This window comes from Furipterus horrens, unplaced genomic scaffold (assembly GCF_987537825.1).
Source record: "Furipterus horrens unplaced genomic scaffold, mFurHor1.1.pri manual_scaffold_7, whole genome shotgun sequence".
Classification (NCBI taxonomy): Eukaryota; Metazoa; Chordata; class Mammalia; order Chiroptera; family Furipteridae; genus Furipterus; species Furipterus horrens.
The window spans coordinates 84,309,781-84,328,636 of NW_028327177.1; the positions used below are offsets into that span (position 1 = coordinate 84,309,781).

The 18,856-nt window shown below is 40.9% G+C and overlaps 1 protein-coding gene and 1 long non-coding RNA gene across 8 annotated transcripts in view; one reads left to right on the forward strand and one right to left on the reverse strand.

Annotated features, from left to right (window-relative positions):
- Window positions 1-6,594: 6,594 nt before the first annotated feature.
- On the reverse strand, window positions 6,595-11,409 carry LOC150004732 (uncharacterized). Its single transcript, XR_016512308.1, has 4 exons — window positions 11,142-11,409; window positions 10,736-10,856; window positions 9,758-9,934; window positions 6,595-6,871 (listed from the first exon to the last, which is right to left on the reverse strand). It is a non-coding gene; the product is annotated as an uncharacterized LOC150004732 (long non-coding RNA).
- Window positions 11,410-11,611: 202 nt separating this feature from the next.
- MAGI1 (membrane associated guanylate kinase, WW and PDZ domain containing 1) overlaps window positions 11,612-18,856 on the forward strand; it is a 671,948-nt gene continuing 664,703 nt past the window's right edge. For all 7 annotated transcript variants that reach the window (XM_090283881.1, XM_090283876.1, XM_090283877.1 and 4 more), the window contains exon 1: window positions 11,612-11,939. In XM_090283881.1, the coding sequence (XP_090140007.1) occupies window positions 11,627-11,939 (313 nt within the window). In that variant the 5' untranslated portion in view covers window positions 11,612-11,626. The remainder of the gene's footprint in view (window positions 11,940-18,856) is intronic.

Below are 18,856 nucleotides of genomic sequence, written 5' to 3' on the forward strand. Positions count from 1 at the left end.
TTTTAAGGCTTTATAAACCCTTCCCACACACTTATAAACCATTCCCAGTCCCTTATTAACCTTTCCCACTCCCTTATTAACTTTTTCCACACTTTTATAAACACTACTTATGTTCTTAAACATATTCTACACTCTTAAACCTACATAACTTTAACATACATATACAGTACCTCAAAATCCCGCGATATAGTGAAAAATCCGCGATAAATAATATTTTTAAAATCCCGCGATACAATGAGGCCGCAATAAGTGAACCGTGATATAGAGATGGACTACTGTAGTATAGAGTCCTGTGTCAACCTTTTGGGAGATAAATTTCACCTGCCTCTTTAAACGTTTTGGCCTTTCAGTTACTAATGGTACTAAAGCAGCTACATGGTTTTTTTTGGAGCTGTGTTAAGATTTGCTCCATAAATTACCTGGAAGGATGCCATATGCAAATACAAGAAGAAATAGCAGTCTTGATATTCATGGCGACAGCTAAGTTATCCTCAAGGGAGTGGGAGGAAGAGTAGGTATCTTTTTTCTTAATTAATAAAGTCTTTCCTATCAACTCCTAGGTTCCATACCTGTTCTTACTTAGGAACAGGTGAGCCCGGCCTAGAAATTTTAGTAATAGCAATTTAAAATGCATTTTATTACAACCCCATATAATAGTTACAGTGGATTGCTATGCTCCTGTGGAAACTATTACAAAGACCTGTTCACAGTATCTTTTTTCTGGGATGCTGAAAGCCACATATGAAGATAAAAATTTGATTATCTCCCCAAACCAAGATCACTTTGCTTTTAATGTAATGATCACTAGAAAGATTAGCACTGCTCAATTCACATACAAAGGAAAAAATAGAGGAAAATGTTGATCATCATTGTTATGCTAATTGACAACTTACATAAAGATATTTCACCACAGCACTGACTGCTGTGGCTCAGTTGGTTGGGTGTTGTCCCCAGTTCAATTCACAGGCCAGGGCACATGCCTGGGTTGTGGGTTCAGTCTGGTCGGGGCACATAGGAGAGGAGTGGCAACTGGTCAATGTTTCTCTCTTGCTTCCGTGTTTCTCTCCCTCTCTTACTCCCCCCTTCTCCTCTCTCAAGAAATAAATGAATGAATGAATGAATAAATAAACTCTTTTTAAAAGGATATTCATCACAATAACAGTGATAATACACAGTTAATGAATGAGGACAGTGAGCCTCAGACTAGTTATAAAACCTACCTGAGGACATCAAGCCATTCATTATGTAACAGCAGAGGGCTCTGGTTCCAGAGCTACCAGTGAAGAAAGTCCATGCACTAAACAAGATGCTGTACTGGCACTGGTATTTCATGTGATATTTGATTTTTTCCTGTATAAGTTATATTGTATACCCCAGCATATTCTACATTTTATTAGTATATCACAATATTTTCAGGGTGTCAGAGTGGTTTTTATTTTGAGTGTAGGTAAAATTTGTATAACATAAAGTTCACTGTTTTAATCATTTTAAAGTATATAGTTCAGCCCTGACCGGCATGACTTGGTTGGGCATCGTTCTGCAAAGTGAAAAGTCGCTGGTTGGATTCCCCTTCAGGGCACGTGCCTGGGTTGTGGGCCGGTCCCAACTGGGAACATGCAAGAGGCAGCTGATCAATATTTATCTTATACATCAATATTTCTATCCCTCTCTTTCTCCCTTCCTTCCCCTCTCTCTAAAAAATAAACAAATAAAATCTTTAAAGTATACAATTTGGTGGCGTTTAGTACATTCACAGTGTTACAGAACCATCACCACTATTTAGTTCCAGAACATTTTTATCATCCCCAAAGGAAATCCCAAAATGATTAGGCTGTACTCTTCTTCCGTCTTTCTCCCAAGCTCCTGGTAACCACTAATTTATTTTCTGTCTCTATGGATTTGTCTCTTCTACACATTTCATATTAATGGGATCATACACTGTACGGTTTTTTTTGTATTCAGCTTCTTTCACTCAACCATGTTTTCAAGGTTCTTCATTGTAATAGTATATATCAGTACTTTATACATTTTTTTAGTTGAATAATATTTCATCATATGGATAATCACATTTTGTTTTTACATTTATCTGTTGATGACCATTCAAATTGTTTCCACCTTTGGCTATTGTGATTATTTCTGCTATGCACATTAATGCACATGATTTTGTTTGTACACCTGTTTCAATTCTTTGGGGTATATACATATACCCAAGAGTGGAATTGCTGGATCATAGAGTAATTCTATGTTTTACTTATTAAGAAACCACCAAACTATTTTCCACAGTGGCGTCATCATTTTACAGTCCTGCCAGCAATGTATAAAGATTCCAGTTTCTTCACATCTGCACCAACATTTGTAAATTTCCACTAAAAAATTATACCTATCCTAGTGGGTATGAAGTGGTATCTCATTGTGATTTTGATTTGCATTTCCCCAATGACTAATGATGTTAAACAACTTTTCATATGCTTCAAAGCGTTTTGTAAATAAACTTAGTTTTAGATTTACAGAAAACTAGCAAAGATTATATAACAACATTTTAAGGACTCAATCTCTCTATCAAATGTACCAGAAAGCATCTCTAGTACTCTGCTTCTTCCAAAAGATTTTGAACTTTTTGATAGAGAAATATTCCAGTGGGAAGCATAGTTATTAATGAATGGGCTGATACGTTGTTTATTTTACCTACAAATGGGGTAGATAGTATTACGATGACGTTAGAAATTAATAAAGGAAGGTACATAGCACAGTGATTAATAACATGTTCTTAATCACACAAGTCTAAATACTGGTTATGTTATCTCAGACAAGGTACTTTATGCCTTTGACCCTCAGTCTCTTCTTCTGAAAAATAGGAATAGCATCTATCTCATAGTGTCATTATGAGGATCAAATGAGAAAACTTATTGAGAGTACTTACCTGCAGTGTTTGGCACTCAATAAATGAGACATATAATTTGTTTTCTTTTTTTTTTTTAATCCTCACCCCAGGACATGCTTATTAATTTTTGAGGAAGCAGGAGGGAGGGAGAAGAATCAATATGCACAAGGGAAACACAGATTGGTTGCCTCTCATACATGCCCAGGCTGGAAACTAAACTCACAACTGAGGCATGTGCCCTGACCAGGAATTGAATCTGCAACCCTTTGGTCTATGGGACCATGTTCCTACAAACTGAGCCACACCAGCCAGGGCTGACTGCATGCTTTTTAAGTAACATGGCAATCACCTATTTGTCTGTGTTCCCATAAAGTCATCATTTCCTCATCTATAAAATATAAATACTAATACCCCTTGCCTCACAGAGAGGATTAATAAATGCATCATCTAAAGTATTTACCAGAGCACCTGGCACAATGACCATCTACCCCAAAAGTGTTAACTACAATTTTCTATTATGGTCATGATTTTGATTAAGACAAAGATAAATTACTGTAAAGATTTAGTAAGACAATAAATGCAAAGATTTAAGAGTGATGACATACTGTAAATAAATTTTATAATATAAATCTTATTTTTCTTTTGTTCTTCAACCATTTAAAATGTAAAATCATTCTTAGCTCATTGGTCAGTCACAAAGAGAAAGGTTAAGGAATAGATTTGACTAAGGACCATAACACCTGGCACAGTGTGTCACAGAGAAAAAGGACGAATATGATTTCACAAAACTTTTGTTTCAGTAATATGTGTATGTGTGCTTGGTAGAAAACAAAATGCATTTCTTATTCTGAACAGCAATCAAAAAATTTTGAAAATGCTAACCTAGAAGAGGATCTTAGGTATCTGGAGAGCAATGTCAGGAAACTCTAGCTTGCCTTAGCAAGAGAATTGCATAGCTTTGATAGTTTTAGGCTTTAGTGGTGTCAGTTCAAAAAGTAAAGTCATAACAAAGTAGTAGGTAAAAATCAAATTAATAACTGAAGGGGAAATTGGGTCTAGTCTAAAACAGAGTAGTCTAGGATTTAAGTTAAAAACAAAAAAGAATTGCTATCTGTCTAGTTTTTGCTCCCATCACCCAGCTGTGAGTGTTCTTAGCACTCTCAGGTTTCTGGAGGAAAGGTCAAAAGAATAAGGTCAAATATCTGAAAAATGCAGATGCTGTGAGTTTGGAAGCAGAAACATTCCCAAACCTATGCCAGCTTGTGTATTCACTAAGGCAGAGGGCTAACTTAATAATTAAAATTGCAGTGTCTTCCAATACTTAGCTTAATTCAGCAGTTCCCTGCTGTATGTAAAATCCTTGGGGTACCCAGACTCAGCATGCTGAATTTCTCATCCAGGAGTGTCAGGAGTGTTCAGAACACAAAGACTCCAAATTTGGGCACTGACTCGCTGGAGAATGTTGCTCTTAACCACTCTGGGTTGCCTAAGCCTCCCTTCACCTGGGCAACAGGCAATAAAAATAAGTTTAAAATTCTAGGGATGCACAAAATCTGGAAAATGAATTATACATTTTGGGGGATGGTCCCTCATTCGTCTGGCTATAAGATTTTGTGGGGAGTAATTTTCCAAAGATGGCACAGTTCAAGGATCAAGGTTGCTCAGATTCCGGATTGCTTAATTAGCCTGAGTCATATTCCAAAACACCTAGTGTTGGCTGGATCAGCTTTGTACCAAGAAAGTGGTGTGCTTTATGGAACCATATATTATTTGCACTGTGGGTGACTGAGAACTCTATGAATAGCTCCAATAAAACACACCTTTGAGTACCATAATGTGATCATAAAACTGGACTTTGTCTTTCACTTCTTAAAATACTATTAAAATAAATTAGAGTGGGGGGAGGCAAGACTTTCTCCTAACAATGGTACCTTTAATTTCTAAAACCATGTTTGCACATTACAATCCTCCCTAATGAGATGTCCTCCAGGATCACCCCAGGCTCACTGTCATTGAACTAATCAAACACAATTATTTTCTTGTCTGAGTATCCAATTAGGAGGTAAACTTCCTCCAGAAAAAAAAAAAAGTGTGTCTTAGTTTTGTACTGTCAGTGCCTAGTAGGAATTGACAAAATAAGATTTTAATCAACATTTGTTAAATGAATAATTAATTGATGAAAATAATATACCAACTGTCATGTGCCATCTTGGAATATTTAATTTTCTTCTTCAGTGTAGTCTCAGAGAAACTAAGATTTGTTTCAAAACATTTGAAATCAATCTCATATAATTTAACACAGCATCTGTGTTAAACAAATAAAACACTTTACTGACCTCCTTTAGAAAGGGTTTGAACCTGAACAGTTGCCAGCCTCAGCCTATCTTCAAAATATCTACCAAAATGTGAGCCGATCACTGCAGCTTTGATTGAAATCAAATTCCCACTACATTTCAATTCTTGGAACTCTTAACTGTAGGAAAGGTGACAATGATAAGAGCCTACAGAGGACCCTCCCCCCTTGCTGGGGTTTCCCTGAGTCACCCCAGTTCACACACACTCGGCCAGGCTTGATCAGGCAGCTGACGGTGTTTGTGAATCACGTATGTTTATTGTAAAAGCCACTGAAAAGTAGGCAGATTCTATCTCTACTCTCAACAATTAAAACTGAAAACTGTAATACAGACTGAAATTTCTCTGTTGCTGTTTTCTCAAAACATTAGTGTCAATCTCCTTCCTTCTGATATTGTTAAACTCGGATGATGTAAACTGCTTGTGGCTATCTTTTCTGATTGCTTGGAGAAGGCCAATCTGAATGTAGTAGGAGAGGATGAGGGCAACAGAGCAAAACTGAGCCAAGAGATTCAGAGAGAGCTGAGGGCAGAGCCATGCTGAAAACTAGTTTCACTTTTAATATTGCCAGTTATAAGGGGTAATACATTTCCTTTTTGCTTAAGCTAGTTCAACTGGGTTTCTGTCACTGGTAACGAAAACATCCTAATTCAATTACTTCAGCCCTATTCAGAATACTAAATGATCATTACTAGCACATTGGTTAAACACATTTTGAAACATTCAAGGAATGGAATATTGTTGAGCCATTGAAAGTGATATAGGTCTATATTTACAAATAGGAAAACTGATAATATATTGGTGAGTGAAAAGGATAATTTTATTCCATAAATTAGCTATAAATCTCAAAAGGAGAGAGAGAGAGAGAGAGAGAGAGGGGGAGAGAGAGAGAGAGAGAGAGAGAGAGAGAGAGAGAGAGAGAGAGAGAGAGGCCGGGAAAATATATACTCAAATGTAAAAAGTAGTTATCTCTAGCTAATAGAATTTTGAATATCTTCATTTAGTGTTCCCTTTTTACTGGTTGACAAAACATATCCATAGGGCATTTTAAAAAATATGCTTATTCTACCCTTGTGAATTCATTTGGTTCTATTTTGGTGCAGTAAATTATTAAAGACATACAATAAGGAAGAAAAGAGGGAACACTTTCAATAATAAAATACTGTGTTGTTTAAGCACCTATCATGTTCAAATTACTATATTGTCATAGAGTTGGTGAGAAATGGAATAAAAGAGATACAAATGTCTGTAATAAATAATGAATGTCCTGTTCTCAAGGAAATTAACAAGATCAACAGATATATTTTCAGTAGAATTATGCAGGATAACACACTAATTTGGGATACAAAATCTTTTTTTTTTTAAATTTTATTTATTGATTTAGAGAGAGAGAGAGAAACGTGGATCTATCGGTCCACCCATCCATGCATTCATTGACTCCTGCATGTGTCCGACCTGGGACGAACTGCAACTCTGGTGCATCCAGACAGTCCTCCAACCAACCAAGCTACAAGGCCAGGGCAGAATACATATTATTTTATGCAGCTTAATCATTTGGAAAATTTTAGGAGAGATTCCCATAATAAATACTTGGGTTTCTGGAATTTCAAATCTTCTAGTTACCAATATTCATTTCTCCTGTAGAAGTGAAAGAGAACATAAGTCAGGATTAAATTCTCTTCATGGAGTTCCTTCTCTGGGGTAATAAAATAATAGTGTTCATGTGATGTGTAGAAAAGTCATAAGAATTAACATTTTATTTATTCTTGCCTAGCTGAAAGTACTAAAAGGAGAAAAAAACACTATGGTCAGAAAAAACTACCCGTCCACCTCCCTGTGAGGTGCAGAATAAGTTATCAAGTGAATCATAAAAGTGCCCTCACTGTCTGCCATTTACCTTTTTTCTGAGCTAATGGCACCAACCTCCTCCTTTTTCTAAATCACCAATTTGGAGTCAGTTACTGTACAATATCCTTATATTGATATCTATAATATATGCCTCTTAATGACATTTTTGAGAAATTAAACAATAACCAATTTATATGTTCTTCTTTGCTGCACAGCTCACCAACTTATTTTCCATCCTCACATTTTCAGAAAAACAAGGTAAACAACCACTTAAAACTGCAAATATAAATTTCTTTAATCACAAATGGAGAACTTGGGGCAGAAACATATTTGGGAAAAAGAGAAGAAATGTACATTTTATATTCATGGATTTTTCTCTTCCCCTTAATGGTACTAGCTATATGAAAATAAGATCTTAATTTGTGCAGAGTTACAGTTTAGTTCTTACCTCAATCTACTGTGCTTATTAAGAGTTCATTGTTGAAATGCTAATACAATAACAGCATAAGAATGTTTAGCACATCACCTGTACCACATCCCATAGATCTCCAAACACTTTAGAAATGTTTGCAAATTAATCCTCCTTACATTTCAGTAAATTATTCAATCTTCAGAGCCCACAGATGGGCAACAGGGAATTGGATTCCTGAGTGGAAGGCTGTATTTGGTCAGATTAAAGGGAAGAGATAGGAGGGTGACTTAGTGTGCCCACACTCTGTGGCAGATTCAAGAGCCAAAAAAATGCTGTTAGCCAAATATGCTTCATGGCAGGTGGCCATATCCTACACTCTCATAGTGCAGTGTTCTGAGCACGAGTTTTGAGTCAAGCCTCTGGGGCGACTTCCTGAGCTTTGTTACTTCCAAGCTCTTGGGTAAGTTTCTTCACTTTCCTAAATTGTAAAATCAAGGTCATTGGTGTAAGATCAAGGTTATACCTACTTTACATGGTTGTTGTGATGATTAAATGAAATAATGCACATAACTATCCTGGCACACATGGTAAACCTCAAAGTTTGGCATTTTATGGCATTATTTTCCCCATTGGAATGTATTACCAAAGTCACGGCCTAGGTGAGACAAAAGGCAGAGCACTAGGATCCTACTTTGTATCTTTTCAAGAAAAATCTACTTCAAAATGAGGTAACTGTAAGCTTTTTCAAGAAAATGATCTATAAATATCTTGGTTCTAGCCACCAAATCTAAGTAGGTTTTGTATCAATGGTCACATATTTTGCATTTTAATGTCACATCCATCTGTGTCCTCATGTATTCATTCAACAAAGATGTATAGTGCACACTTCACACAAAGCATGGGTTTAGGTGCTGAGAATTCAAAGGTTGGATTGGATAGATATTTCTGCCCTGAAGTTGCTTTGGGTCTGGGACACAGGAAATGGACCAGGTGAAAGAGTAGACAGAAAGGGTCAGAGAAGGGGAGTTTTCAAAAACTTAGTGCCTGGACATTGGCAGTCTTAGCTGCTTTGGAACATCAACATACTTATGTTTTTGGATTATAATATGTCTATGTGTCTCTCCACCCTGCCTTCTGTACCCTCATGTATCCCTTCTTGGCGTTATCCCACATCTACAATATGAAGTGTGCCAAATTCCAAGTTCTTTCTCCTTCTTAGCTACAGGACATCTGGAATGCTAGAGAGGGAAGATGGTGTTGTGCAGTGCGAGGAATTACAAAACACTTGGTCTTGTCCATCCTTTGGACTCCTGGTGGGAGCAAGAGTATACTGGGGAAATAAAGAGAAGACCACTGATTCTAGGTAGGTGCAGGAATCCTTTGCAAGCAATCAGACTATAGGATATGGAGTGGAGAGCTAAGCTTTAAACCTTACTGGTGATTTGTAGGGGAATCTGTAACTCCACTCTAAGGTTGCATGCAAAATGTACTCTTATGGGGGATCCATTCAACAGAATTGTTCATTTACTAGGTACCAGGCACAGTTCCAGGAAATGTGAATATATCAGTAAACTAAATTGCCAAAGTTCCCTGACTTCCTGGAGCTTACACTCTAGAGGAAGATGTGCAACACAGGTTTATTCTCCAAAAAGGCCTGTGATGTAAAAAATGCTCAGGAATCAAGATGATAGATCTGTGGTCCTCAACCACTGTGTATCAGCACCACTTAAGGGAAATCTTAAAAGCCCTCAGTTTCTGATTGGTTGGATGCTTGTTTGGGCTTGGGAAGGAACATTTTGAAGCTGCCACTCATTTTGATCCAATCAGGTGTGAGATAAATGGATTGTATCTGAGAAAAGAGCATGGAGATGAAGTTTTCCTCAAGAAGAGCCAAGAAAAACTGGCCACTTCCTTATTTCACAAATACTACAAAGGCTATGGGATTTTCAGTTCTGGATATTTCAACAGAGAAGCATGAAAATTCTTCCCTTATTTTTATTAGCTTAGGTAGCACCCTCCTACCAGTGCTTAAAAAATGTTTAAATGTATTCCTATATACTAATTTAAGCTTTAGAAAGGAGGGGAAGAATTATCATTATCTAATTTAAAGCCCCAAATGATTCGAAATTTCCTTTCCACATACTACTAATAGTATCAGTTTTTATTATATGCCACTTAGAAGTATTCACTTTACATGCTGGGCACTTTACCAGTGTTCGCCCATGTACTAGTCCTAAAAACCTTGTGAGGTATGTTATACTCACTTAACAGGGGAGAAACAAAGGCTCCCAGGGGTCACGTAGGCTCGCTCAAGGGCACAAAGAGATCAGACCGATGGGAACCTAAACACAGATCTCAACCCTAGCTGCTCCAGCATCCCATCCTTCTGAGAGTGCCTTCCACTCATCTCTCTTATTGAGCACTCGGACTCTCTCCTGTGACTAAAGATAAACAAGTTATAAATCATTAAGGAAAAAAATTTGCTTGGGAAAATGTACCGCCCAGGCCAATTTGGGGAGTATTCAGGGAAGGCAGGCTTCCGGGTACAGGGTATTTTTCTTAGTCGGCAGCTCCCCAGCTCCAGACAGGCGCTCGCTCTACCCCTTGTCCCATCCTTCTACCCCCTCCCGCGGGCAGCGAATTCCAAGAGGTGGCTGCCGCGCCTAAGCCCCCGCAGCACAACACGGGTGCAGATCCCTAACCCGGGAGTGATCCTTATCTGCTAGCCCCGGGGCGCGTCCTCAGGCTTACAGGCTTAGCCAGAAATTTGAGCCGAGGGTATAGAGGACTAATTTCTGAAGTCTTTGCTGGAAGGGCAGTTGATAAGCCCCTAACCCACTCTCACCACCTGGGTTATTTCTCTCGTCTATAGTTTTCCCTGTGTCTTAAGAAAGTTGGCCCTAAAGTTTAAGGGTGCAGGTATCTGTGTGGGGGAGTGTGCGACGCTCACAGGGTCCCACTTTGGGGGCCTAGAAGACCACCCTCTTGCCAGAGACACTGGCAAGACTTGCTCCAGGACCCAAACACTCCCGCGCAGTGTCGGCGGGAGCAGGCGCCCGCCTCCTAGTAGGGCACAGTGGTATTGGAGGGAAATGCGGCGGGGGGTGGGGCGTGGGGGCGGACAAGCGGGGCTGGGTGACCGACAGCGTGGCCAGCCACTGGCCGAAGGCGATTAGGAGGCTTAGGCCGGCGACAGTGTGTGAGTGTGCGAGTGTGAACGCAAGCTCCCCCCCAACCCCCACCTGTTTGAAATGGTCTTAAAATGCCAAAGCCAGGTTAACCATGTTTCAAAAGATGCAAACAGTTGGAGTAAAACACGTGTTCGTCCCGCTAGCTCCAAAGGGATTTGCTGCGTCCAGGGCACTGAAAGAAAAGGAATAAGGGGTGTATGAAAGAAGGTAACTTGCCTTCTTCTGGAGGGTCGGTTTTAGGACCCAAAGGGAAGCACATTGGAATCTCTCTCTTTGGGAAGGGCGGGTGGGGCGGGCTGGCAGGCAGGCGACCGCGGGGCGCATGCGCGTGCGTCTCCTCTAGCTGGTCGCTGCGCTTGGCGGCGCGGAATAGAATGAACTGTAACAAAACAAGCCGAGCCTTTGTATGTGCTTAAAGGGACCGCAGACACTTACCTCCTGTCCCCCAACCCCCTACCTCGGCTCTGCAACAGCGTCTCCAGGGCGCCCAGCAACTGACTGGAAGGGCTTCCCTCACCCTCGGGAACTGCCCGCCGGCGAGGACAAGAGAGCCAGGCGGGAGGTAAAGAGGAGACTCCGCATTTCTAAGAGGCAAGAAAGAAAGGAGGGAAGGAAAAAAATATAACCCAAGCTGCGCAGAGTGGACTCTGCTCCTGGGGAGCACGATCAGGCGCCAGAACGTGGACCGAGAAGCACCGGAATGCAAACAAAGCTCGCGGGCGCCGGTGCAGGGCTCGCGAGGAAGCCCAGAAAGTTTGTTTTATGATGGCTTGAGTGCGCGAGTGTGTGCAGGGGAGCGAGGCTGCCAAGTTTCTCTCTCCAGTTGCTTATTTGGAGGGAGATGTCTCTTCCATGAACCAGCTGGGGCTAGGGGACTGTGCTGTGGGGGGCACCTGTCTCTCTATTTTATTTTTCTGGGTGCGGGGAGGGATATAACTAGTCATGTCGAAAGTGATCCAGAAGAAGAACCACTGGACTAGCAAAGTTCACGAATGCACCGTGAAGCGGGGACCCCAGGGCGAGCTGGGGGTGACGGTGCTGGGTGGCGCGGAGAATGGGGAGTTTCTGTATGTCGGAGCGGCGGCTGCGGCCGAGGCGGCGGAGCTTCCCGGCGGCGGCGAGGGCCTCCGGCTGGGCGAGGGGGAGCTGCTTCTGGAGGTGCAGGGGATCCGGGTGTCCGGCTTGCCCCGCTATGACGTGCTGGGGGTCATCGACAGCTGCAAGGAGTTCGTCACCTTCAAAGCCGTCAGACAAGGTAAGACGGGACACGCCTCCAGTAGGCTTCCAGAGTGTTCCCCTCCCCCCATTCCCCATCTCGATTTCCCGCTTCCCCCGCTCCGAGCGCAGCTTGGAGGGGAAACTGAGGCTGTGCGCCCTATGGTGGTGAAATACACAAAGTTGTGGAGAGGTTGCAGGTTTTTTGCCAACCTGTGTTGGGAAGAGGGAGGTTGGATTTGCGCCTGGGAGCGGGGGACTTTTCCCAGGCCTGTTTGCCGACTTGTTATCTCAGCTACCAAGTGCAGCGCAGCTTCGCCTGCGCCTGGAGGAGAGTTGGGGAATTGAGGCTGGGGCAGAGTGGAGGCTCTCTCGCTCCTTGGGGGAGCGTTGCAGCAGACGCAGTGCTGCGTTCTTTTGCCACTTTTCTGTGTCCAGACCTTGAGAATGGGTATGAACAAGGAGTGAGTCTGTGGTTGTTGGACCTCCTCCATTAGAAAATTGTCTTTTACCCCGTAACCCTCCAGGTGGGTTGGGGCGCCGGATGTTCCTGAGCCAGCCGCCTGAAGATCCTGCATTCTGCCCCACAGCTGGATGACGCATGTGTCTCCACCGTGTGGCTCAGCACCGAGGCGTGGGGAGGGGGTTGGGCTGGGTGAGGGAGAAGAGGGGTATTTCTCAGCACGAATCAAGTCCCAGTTGATGCTCCTCTACTATCATGCCATCACCGTCATCATCACCTTTAATGATGATGATAAGGATAACGGCTATTCATTGTTAACTTACTACGTGCCAGACTCTGTAAAATGCTTTTCTCGCATTACCTCCTAATGAGTCACAAGAATCCTGGGGACTGGTTGTTCTTATAAATCCCGTGTTTCAGGTAAAGAAACTGGAAACTGACATTGGTTAAGTTACTTGTCCAAGATCACACAGATACCAAAATGAGAGTGTGAGCCCCTGCTGCAGAGCCTTAAGCACTGAGGAGGAAAAGGTGGGGAGCTGAACTTTGGGGAGCAAAGGGAGGGGCTGACTTGTGAGGAGGGAGTGGAAACAAATTCCTCTCAGAAGTCTGTAGAGGAGTGATTGCCTCTGATGGCTGCTGGTGGTGGAGAGTCTATTACATCTCAATTGGTGCTGGCAGGGGGTTGTCCCTGTATCTGTAAAGGCATCCCTAGTACTACGAAGTGCCATGGTGCAGCTCCTCTCCCATGAAATCACTGGTGGAGGTGGCAGAGTGTGGTGCTAAGTTCCCATATGTGCCTGGGCAACAGCAGCTGGAAGCACTTGTCAAAGGGAAAAAGGGCTGGCTGGTCCTGTCTTGGAAACAGGTCTATTCGTGATGAAACAGAGGAGACCAGGTGGAGTAGATGGGCCTTTTAGCTTTGGGAGCTAAAGGCTGACACTTAGCTATGGAAAGCTCCTTCCATTTAAATCTTCAGCTTCTATTTGAATGCCTCCTTCAAGAAGCCCTGGAGAAACTAGCCAGGATGAACAAATCCTTTCTTCTCTGGGGTCCCATAAATGTGTACCTTGTAGTTTTTTCTTTATTCTAAACTGTGACTTAAATCTTTTGATTCATTTCCATATGAGGTAGTAAGTTCACTAAACGGAGAGAGTGCTTTATTCATTGCTTATCTCCCCAGACTTTGCTTGAGGGTCATTTCCTGGCCTCTCCAGAGAATGTGTCCTCACAGCTAGCTATAAATTGGCTTTCTTGAGGGTGTTACTTAAGCTAATAAGTGGGAAGTATGCAGTACAGTGCCTGCCACATAGTCAGTGCTCAATAAAAATCAGCTAGTATTGTTATATTTAAATTGAATTCGAACAGTTATTTATTTATAAGTCTAGCTTTTAGTGTTAGAAACCTGATTTATGAGTTTCTTGATAAAACTGTAGAGGAAATACTTTGTGAAAGCATTTGATGGGAGCAGCTATAGGTCTCAGTTCAGGTGCATTTCTGGAGAAGGGGCTGGAGGAAGGATAGCCAGGGGTAACATCTAGTGGGGACTTCCAGGGGTCCATTGGGTTCTGTATGGGAGCTCATTTTTCACATTGAGATGCTGCATGTGGCTGACCCTCTTCCATCAGTTATCGAAGATCTGAGAGGCATTGTCCCAGGGCTGCCTTGTCAATAAACTTAGGAAGGGTTGGTCAGTTAATCAAGTGCGTTTGGAGTCAGACACCTCTGGAAAGAAATGGTAGTGTCTCCAAGTATTATGTTATTTCCCTTCTCCTGAACCTTTCTATGTGCTGCACAGGAATGTTCACAGCAGGTGTGTGTGTGCGTGTAAATCAACTTGTCCTCCTTGGGGACACTTGAATGGCCTGGTATCCTGTACAAAATGAAAGGTACCACTTCACGTGATGATTACATGGGCATAGTTACTCTTTAATCTCTTCATTACAGAAACATGGCACTAGAAAGCATTTCACTGGTCTTCTGTTCCCCCTTTTACATTGAAAATATGATTTAAATTATGACAGAATTGCTCTTACTGTGTTTTCATTACTGTGTTTTAATCGTATTGGGTAGACTCTTACTTGGTACATGGTAAAGGAAAATGTTACTTTGGTGTTGTCTGTACCCTGAGCTAGCTACTCCCAGGGACATGGGTCACTGTGGGTGCTATCTGTATGGAAATGTCATGGTCTTCTGGGAGAAAGTTCTGCTGTTTCTATTTAATGGCAGGTCCCTGGAAAGATGCACAGATCAAAATAGTCTGTAGTAAATGGTATTATATGGAACAGGAGTGGATTGTGAAGTAGTAATCAAGTTGAATGAATCTACCAGGTTGGAGATGATTCATTTTAAGGGAGAAGACAGTCTTGTCACAAAATGCCTACAAAAATTTACATATATAGGTTATATAAATGTTATTTTTTGTATACATGTAAAATAAACCATATATGTATACTTTAAAAATATTTATTTATTTATTTATTTATTTATTTATTTATTTAGTTTTTAGAGTTAAGGGGAAAGAGAAAGAGAGGGAGAGAAACATCGATGTGTGGTTGCCTCTCACACACCCCTGAACTGGGGACCTGACCTGCAACCCTGTGCCCTGACTGGGAATTGAACCAGAGACCCTTTGATTCATAGGTTGGTGCTCAGTCCACTGAGCCACACCAGCCAGGGCTCCCATAATATATATTTTATAAGTATATATTTACCTATAGTGAAATGCACAATCTTAAACATATGGTTTGCTGAGTTTTGACCATTGTATATGCTCATGTTATATTCACCCAGATTAGGATACAGAACCCCAGAAATTTCCCTCGTGTTCTTTTCCAGTCAGTTCTCCGTACGTCATCCAGAGGCAAAGGCTGTTTGATTTCTTCCACCATGAATTACTCTTTTTGTTATTATTATTATTTTTAATTGAATTTATTGGGGGTGACCTTTGTTAATAAAATTATGTAAGTTTCAGCTCTGGCTGGTGTGGCTCAGTGGATTGACTGCCAGCCAGCCTATGAACTGAAGGCTCACCAGTTTTATTCCTGGTAAGGGCACATGCCTGGATTGAAGGCCAGGTCTCCAGTTGTGGGGGACCTGTGAGAGGCATCATCACATTGATGTTTCTGTTCTTTTCTTTGCTTCTCTGTAAAAACAAATAAAAATCTAAAAAATATTATATAGGTTTCAGAGATACAATTCTATAATACATCATCTGTATATTGTATCATGTGTTCACCACCCCAAGTCACATTTCCTTCCATCACCATTTATCCCCCATTTATGAATTACTTTTGTCTAGCATTGAAAGTCATGAAAGGAAATAATGCAGTATGTACTCTTTGTGTCTGGCTTTTTTCACTCAGCAAAATATTTTTGGAGATTTCATATTGTTGTATACATCATTGCTCTTTTTTATCATTGAGTAGTATTCCATTGTATGCACATACCAGTTTGTTTATGTATGTGTGTAAAAAAGATTTTATTTATTTATTTTTAGAGAGAGAGAGAGAGAGAGAGAGAGAGAGCAAGAAACATTGATGTGCAAGAGAAATATCGATCGGTTGCCCCTTGCACACCCCCAACCGGGGACCCACCCCACAACCCAAGCATGTGCTCTGACCAGGAATCGAGAACCAGTGATATTTCAGTTTGCGGGATGACACCCAACCCACTGACACAAGTCAGGGCAGTTTATATTTTTGCTCATCAGTGGACATTTGGACTGTTTATCATATTTTGGCTATTGAGTAATAGCTAAGTGAATAAAGCTTCTGTAAATGTTCCATTTGCTCCAAATCTTTGCTAATCTTTGATCTTGTCTGTTTTTTAAATTTTAGCCATTCTAGTGAACGTGGAAAAAGAAAAAAGTAATTAGGGAAACTGCTATAGGATGTAGCTAGTTTTTATTAAGCACTTGCTTTAGAATATGCCAGGCCCTTGGCTAAGCTAGTGATGGATAGACATTATGTTCTTTATTCCTCATATGTCAGAAACAGAGGTCCAGAGAGTTTGGGTGGCTTTTCCAAGGGTCATACAAGTGGCAGAACTAGAGCTGGAACTCAGCTGTGTTGGATTACAAAACCCATACTCCTAAATTACTGGGCTAGTGGGTCCCAAAGTAGGGTCCCCGGACCAGTGGCATTAGTATTGGGTTGGCCAAAAAGTCTGTTTAATTTTTTCTGTAATATAAAAGACACATTTTTCATTTTCACCAATAACTTTATTGATTTGTATATTTTGAGTATGTTGGCTATCTCCCGCTATTGGCTTCTAGTTGGTAGAGGCCAGAGTTGCTGCTAAACATCTTTCAATGCATGAGACAGCCCCACAGTAAAGAATTATTTGGTCAAAATGTCACTAGTACCAAGAAACTTCACAAACCACTTTTGACACATTCAATCAGTCACAGCACCATCTCCATACACTGCACAAATCTTTGTTTGCATTTCAGCTGTCACAATATAGTCTATTAAAATTACTTCAATAAACTTAAAGCTAAGCACTACTAGAGCCATCGTATGGAAAAAATGTAATGGACTTTTTGGCCAACCCAATATCACCTGGTAACTTGTTAGACATGCACATTCCCTGGCCTCAGCCCATTTTCACCAATTCTGAAGCTCATGGTTGGTGTAGCCTGTGTGTGTTTTTAATGAGCCCTCAGGTGATTCTGAGGCATGCTCAGTTTTGAGTACCACTGCCCTGGAGTATAGGCTGACATTGAGAAAATGACATCATATGGAGCAGATGACTTGGCTTCCAGGTCAGTCAGTTAGTACTGTATTTCTGGCAAATCACCCTCTTTGGGCCTAAGTTTCTTCCTGCCAGAAAGAAGTGGGTTTGTTCCTTCAGGTCTTTTGCACTCAAAATATAGCAATTCCATGAATAACCCAGACTTCAGAAGTTTAAAATAGTGTGATTGTAGTTTCTCAAACTGGTAATATTATAGGTTGTGCTTACATATTTTTGTAGGTGAATTTTGTGGTTTTGCAAATTACCCAGGAACTGAAATGGTTCCTTCCACATTTTTTGAGACAGAATGGAGACAATAAATAAGACACAATTTAAAAACCACAACACCACCACCTGACCCTTTACTAGCTGTAACGAGGGAATTATGACCACATACAATTGAATATAGTTCTTTGTGCTTTTCTATGTTTTGTTTTAATGTTATGTGTTTATTTTGACCCATTGGAATACATTACAATAGTTACCCATTGGAATACATTACAATAGTTATGTAACAAAATTATGTCCTCATCTTAAAACATAGTGCCTTGTCTTTCTTGATTTCCCATGAATTCTACTTCAGGGTCTCTGGGCTTGCTTTTTCTTCCCTGCAGAAGGTCACAAGATTGAGTCCTCTCCAGGTGTTGCTTCAGAGAGACCTTCATTGAGCTCCTCCCGAGCTGTGCTGTTATGCCTAACAACCAGCTCTGGTAAAGAGGATGCCCTGATTTGTGGCATTGCTGGAGTTGGGAAGAGCTGAGAGTAATCAGTTCTGCAAGAGTCAGTATGAGCTGGCCCAGCACTCCACTGACCTCTTGGAAGACAGCTCCTGGAACCCTGTGCCATTCCTCTTCCTGTTTGTGTCTTCATAGCCTTGCCACAGTTTCACATTGTCTTCTGTTTCTTCTTTATTGTCTGTCTCTCCCCCACCTCCCGCTGGAATGTAAGGTCCATGACAACAAGTAGTTTATCCACTTGTTCACCTTCTATTTCCCATTGCCCAAAATAGTATCCAGCAAATCATCAGTGCTCTCTAAAACTTGTTGGATGCGTGAATGAATTTTCCAGTGTCACTTCTTAAATGCAGATTAGACCATCTACAACATATTTCCTTCTTTTCTCCCTATTTATCTTTTATTTCTTCTCATTTAGGATCATGATATGTTCATTTTCTCATCACCAGATCTTGCATTTAGCTGGTTTCCGGTGTCTAATAATTTAGATTGAGCTATAAATAAATAAACGACTGACAGGCTTAATGAATTATATTTAAGTATTTCTGCCATTGACTCTAATTGGACTTTATGAAATGAAAATTCAGATGTTCTGCAGGCAGGATGATGAGGGGTTTTTATGTTTTCTGTTGATGTGGGACCTGCTCTATGTAAAGAGCTATAAGAATGACACTGTACCTCCATTTTCTTGTAGTATTGTTGTCTCTCTCCATACAATTTCCCCAACTAATAGCAAATCAGATCCTTGCTACAGAAAGTCTGATTTTTTTCCTTTCTTGCTCTTAAATTGTTTTGCATTTGTCTTTTTTTTTTTTAACTAAAACTTTTTAAGAATCAATCTGTTTTTGTTCTTGGTGCCACTCTCCAAAGAATATTTTTGAGTTATACTTTGGAACATTCCACAGCTTTTACAAAAAATAATGCAAGGACAAGCATCTCAACTTGTGCATTGTTTCCAGGGACCACCATTTGCCAATAACTGTGTTATTTAAAAATAGATTAACTTGACCTGATGATGCAATGGCA